This window comes from Belonocnema kinseyi, chromosome 3, assembly GCF_010883055.1.
Source record: "Belonocnema kinseyi isolate 2016_QV_RU_SX_M_011 chromosome 3, B_treatae_v1, whole genome shotgun sequence".
NCBI classification, from domain to species: domain Eukaryota; kingdom Metazoa; phylum Arthropoda; class Insecta; order Hymenoptera; family Cynipidae; genus Belonocnema; species Belonocnema kinseyi.
In genome coordinates this window covers 24,038,387-24,044,076 of record NC_046659.1, presented here as the reverse complement: position 1 = coordinate 24,044,076, position 5,690 = coordinate 24,038,387, and the positions used below count along the sequence as shown (strand labels likewise).

Genomic DNA, 5,690 nt, shown 5'->3' with positions numbered 1-5,690 from the left:
ATGAGATAGTAAATCTGGTTTTCCAAAACGGCATCAATCTCTCTATGCACCCAACTATTTGCGGATGAACCTTTAAGATTTCCAAAAGACAGATGATAAGTCGAATCGGAAGATTTCCGATAATCAGTCCAGGCCATCGATAGGTCACACTGGTCTGAGAGTAAATGTTTTCTCTGATCCGATCGTTTCCTCCGATCCAATGGTTTTCTCCGATCTAATAGTTTTCTTCACTTTAAACTTCAATTGACTCTTACTTTGGCCTATTAGGGTCAAACTAGCCCCGCATTCGGACCCAGCTACCTCAAAAACGTATAGATATGATGCTTTAGCGCGGTTTGCAGACAAAATTTTTCCTTGGGGCAGTAATATTTACGAAATCTGTATTAGATTTTTTTAAATTTCTTATAATGAATCAATATAAGATTTTTCGGGAAAATTCTGATTTTATTCATCATTTATTAACAAGCTGCTTGCTCTAACTTAAACTTTTCACTCCAAATTGGTCGACACTTTGAAACGGGTAGCTGTGGGTATTACTATGGATGCTTCGATAACTGCGGTTTAGAATCAAAATAATGATATACAATGTTTTAAAGGTACATATCTATTCAAAAAAGTTAGAAAATGATTTTGTTATTTATTTATAATAGTCGACCGAACTAACGAAATTTTAAGCTAATATATTGCAATTTGAATCTTTATAAATCCACGAAATTAGTATTTTTATTGCTTCGATTTGTTAGAGGGCCATGAAAAAGTTCTGCAAATCTAACTCGAATTTCGATTTCGGAAATAAGATATAGATTGCAATATATTTTTGTATAAAGTAAATTTTTTTTAAAAAATGCATGCTAAGAAACAAAAATGCTTATTTTTAAATCTTTTTAGCAAAGCAGGATTTAGTACATGATTTTGCTAGTTGAACCAATTACTGCGTATTTTGAGACGCTGTAATGTAACTTAAAAAATAATTCTATTAACCAAGCTATTGTCAACTTTAGTTTCTATTTATAATTTCTGTAATGAAAAGTCATTACAATTTTAAGTATCTCCCACAGGCTATAGAGAGTTTAGCGAACTAAACTTCCAATCAGACTGTTCCTTAGGCAGTAGCGCTTCTGCTTTATAGAAGAAAGATTGAGTGATTGATATTCGATGCCTGCAGAATTAAATTTATTTTTTATCTATTACAATATTTATAAATTCAATTTTCTTCAAGAATCTTTAAAAATTATGCAAATCATAACTTTTTAAATGTCTTTTTCATAAAAAAATCTTATTTTTTCAACTTAACCTTGTTTTAACAGATCTAATTTTTTTGGTTCTACAGATATTTTTAGTTTTGATGGTACCAAATATGAATGATGTCTTCACCTGGAGGACAGCTTGGAAAAATTCCATTTTTGCCGCGAAAAAAGCATTAATAATTATTATTTGCAAATTTTTTGAATTGTTGAAGGTAATTAAATTTATAAACTTACTACTCAATACAAAATATAGTATAATAAAGAGTTTAGCCAGTGAGAGTCGAACATGCAACCTGTCGGATATGGAGCAGAAGCGACACTGCCAGAGATACCATCCGATTTAAAGTATGTTTCGCTAAACTCTATACGACCTGTGGCAAATATTTTAAAGCCAATTTTTTCGAAAACACAAACATTTTTTTGAGAAAATCTGTTGAAATTTCTCAATCATACCTATCTGTCATAATTAACGTTAATTATAATTTTAATTTTTCACAAATTAATTTGAATACAAAAAATTGCAGTATTGCACGCGCAGTAATTCATGCTGACTCGCAGAAATACCTTCATCGAACATTTTTGTAGACTGAGTGGGCTAAGAACGGGCGAGGCTGGGCTTTGGATAGCAGTCTTTTGTTTCGCAACTAGACTTTTAACAGGTGCGGGCTACCATCTACGCTTTAGGAAGGGCAGCCTTCACAAACATCACCAAAATTTCCTTTTCTAAATTGTTTCCAAGGTAGTTTTCTGACTCATTGTAAGCATTCGGCTTCTTCTTGATGCTACACGTAGCCGTTTATTCGACAGTAGGGGCGGACTGTAAGATTATGATTCTATAATACTCCTGTTCAAACTATTGTGAGTTTGCATCCTGGATTCACAATATACCATTTAAAATTCATACATTACTTGATGAAAAACGAATACCTTTTGTCATAAATAATATTCTTGCCTGTATATTTGACGTAAACATTTTTTTGTTATCAGCGAATCAGTATTGGTAAATCATAAAAAGTCATGGAAGGTTTGGCAATAAATAATCCGTTGCCTCTTGAAAAAGCCTACCATCATACGATGACATTTTTTTATAAGCTTGAAAATGGAAAAATACTCATACAAGTTTTTTCACACAAATATAAACTCAAGAAGAAACTCTTCTGATTAGGATATCTACCCTGCCGATGAAAACGCACTGCAAAAGCAATGAAGTGGCACTGGTCAGTGCTGATTCAGTGCTTTTTCTTCAGCACTACCTGTACCGCTATTTTTACCGAGTATTTGTTAAATTTTGAAATTACCTACGAGAAGGTTAGAAATTCCGAATGTACCCACAGTAAACCCCAGGAATAAATTTTATCTTTCAATAAGATAAAAATGTTGCAGCACGTTTATATAACGAAAAATTAAATTTATCTGGAAAAAGATTAAATTTATCTTACGAAAGATAAAATTTATCTGACGTAAGTGTTTGTTTGACATATGTTATCTGTCATACGGCTGCGTCTATTTTCACAGAAAAAATGTCCTTCATAAATTAAAAAATCCTGCGGTATTCACTTTTAAATATTCTCGCTATATTTTACTAATTTTAAACAAAAAAATCATTCACCCACACTTAATAAATACACAGTCTGCACTTTGGTGAGTTAATATCAAATAGTTTTTGTTTGCTCGGAACAAATAATACGTTACACAATTAAAGTGGTTTTCTACAATAGAATGATTTTCCATAGCGTTTCGTAGGATACGGTAAATTCTAAAGGTGCTTTCATGCCTCCGCAAGCAGGCAGCCTGCGTGTTTGCACAAGCAAGCGGCCGTTCACACCTTAGTTTTTCCGACCGCTGAAAATCGTCAAAAATCATTTTAATAGCGGGAATTTTTTAATCTGAAAAGGGTGAAGAATTAAAAAATAAATTGTTTTATAAGATAAAGTATCGATAAATGTTGTTACTGTGCAATTATTAATCTTAATTTATAGAGAATTAGGGTAATGCATAACAAAATTATATGATTGAGATGTGGGATGGCTTGTGTGAAACCGGCTGTTTGTTTTGAGTCGCAAGGGTTGCGAAAGTGAATCGCAAGAACGAAATATAGTTTTAATTAAATGTTGCTTATTATATACTCTGACAGGCTGCTGCATTTGTAATGGTTATAGGTATGATTAAATATCAACAAATATAAGTAATATGTAGAAGCAAATAGTGTAAATTTTAGGTTAGGTGACAGTCAAACTGACAGATTAAAAACAGAAATCTTGCTTGCATCAATATGACCATTTTATAGAAAAAGAAATACGAAGGGCACTTACCTCCACTATTACAATAAATAATAAGCAACATTTAATTAAAACTATATTTCGTTCTTGCGATTCACTTTCGCAAACCTTGCGACTTAAAACAAACAGCCGGTTTCACACAATCCATGCCACATCTCAATCATATAATTTTGTTATACATCACCCTAATTCTCTATCAATTACAATTAATAATTGCATAATAACAATTATTCTGAAATTTATCGATACTTTATCTTATAAAACAATTAATTTTTTAATAATTAATCTTTTTCAGCTATAAAAACTACCGCCATTAAAATGATTTTTCACGATTTTTAGCAAACGGAAAAACCGAGGTGTGAACGGCCTCTTGATTGTTCAATCATACAAGCTGTCGGCTTGCAGAGGCATCAAAGCACCTTTAGAATTTACCGTATCCGACGAAACGCCATGAAAAATCATTCTATTGTAGAAAAACACTTGAATTATGTAACGTATTATTCGTCCCGAGCCCTGACAGCATAGAGCTTCTACGATCGGAGGACAAGAAGACTCAGCCAACTTCAGTCCCTTAATTTTGTTGCACAAATCTTCAGTCTTCTATCGACCATAATGTAGACTTCAAAAATGGTAAAAAAAACACTGTTTGGTATAAACTAACCAAAGTGCAGACTGTGTATTCAGTTAGTGTAGGTGAGTGATTTTTTGTTTAAAATTAGTGAAATGATTATTTCAGATTTCTAACCTTTTCTTTAAAATTGAAGTCATTTCGAAACTTCCTCTTTTATAAAGCACAAATGGTTCGAAGTAAATGTCCAATTTCAATATAAAATTCATAAATATATAGTGATTATCACCTTAATCTCCTTCAATATTAGGACAAGTTCATAGCGAGCGCAGAAGCACGCACTTTGGAGTATAGTTTCTACTTGCGGTGCTCCTGCATCTTGCGGATGTGAATGATGATGTGGAGTATGGCCAAGCTGCTGTGGTGGATAAGAAGAATGCGGTAAAGACGCCGAGTGCTGATGATGCGGCGTCGTTGTCGCGTGCGTGTGGTGGTGATGTGGAGTCGTATGTATATGACTATGTCCGTGGCCCATTGTATGGTGGTGGGGACCCGGTGTACTATAGATGTTGTTCAATAAGTTGTTATGTGAAGCCAAGGCGTTGTCCTCTAGATCTAGTACGTTAGCCAGCAAAGACTTACTACTCCTTTGGTGAAGTTCTAAATCACCGTATGCCTTGCTAGTACCTGCGAAATAAAAATTAATTGATGATAATTTTTTAGTTACACCAGACCCGTCATTTCAAGAAATCCGGATATCAAAACTGACCAAGTGAGCGCGTACACGCAAAACGTCTTTGCTGAGTCAAAACAAGAAGTGCCAGCGGGGACAACATTGCCATTAGAATAAACAATAGTAACTATTATAGTATGACGTCACAGAGACGACTCATATCCCCTGTCCCATTAGGTAGAAACGAATCAGAAATAAGGTGATATTTTTTTATATACTCGAATATCAGAAGTCAAATTTCTTCCGATGACAATCATGAAAATTCATTTATGTTTGTTTTATGGAGGGAAAAAGAAAAGTCATTTTTTTCTCGTAAATGGCTTAACCAAGACTTACAGGTAAAAACACAACCCTGTTTAGTTTTCATGTACTTAAATACATCATTAATATTATCGAGACCTCCATTCCATACCGCTGTACGTCGCGTTTGGTCTCTATATAACTTGACATCCTATGTATAATGAAGCATTGGACTTAAGGCTAAAGAGCGATCAAACATGACGTAGATCGGTGTGGAATGGTTGCTTGAATAAAAATCGTTCGACTTGGTTTCGACTTAAAATGCCCTCGATAAAGACATGCTCAAGTCGAAAAAGACTTCAACCTGTCACAGTTCTGACTGTGTCAGACTTCAATTTATGCCCTGGAGACAAGTTTCTATGCCTTGAAGACCTCGAGTTTACACCTGTCCTAACAAAATGGGTCATTCTGATTGACATAAAAGCTAATCTTTGTTATGATTAAAAATCTTGTAGATTTTCATACAATACAGTCTGTCAAGTTAAAGCGTGGGTGGCTTTACTCGCAGTCGGTAAGGTGTATCGACATGATTTTGGTGTCAAAATATTAAGAAGAGCTCCCTC

The 5,690-nt window shown here is 34.0% G+C and overlaps 1 protein-coding gene across 1 annotated transcript in view; it reads right to left on the bottom strand.

The window, feature by feature from the left end:
- Positions 1-5,690, bottom strand: part of LOC117170347 (neuronal acetylcholine receptor subunit alpha-7-like) — a 1,604,403-nt gene that overhangs the window by 151,337 nt on the left and 1,447,376 nt on the right. The window contains exon 11 of the mRNA XM_033357087.1: positions 4,384-4,781. Within this exon, the coding sequence (XP_033212978.1) occupies positions 4,384-4,781 (398 nt within the window). The remainder of the gene's footprint in view (positions 1-4,383; positions 4,782-5,690) is intronic.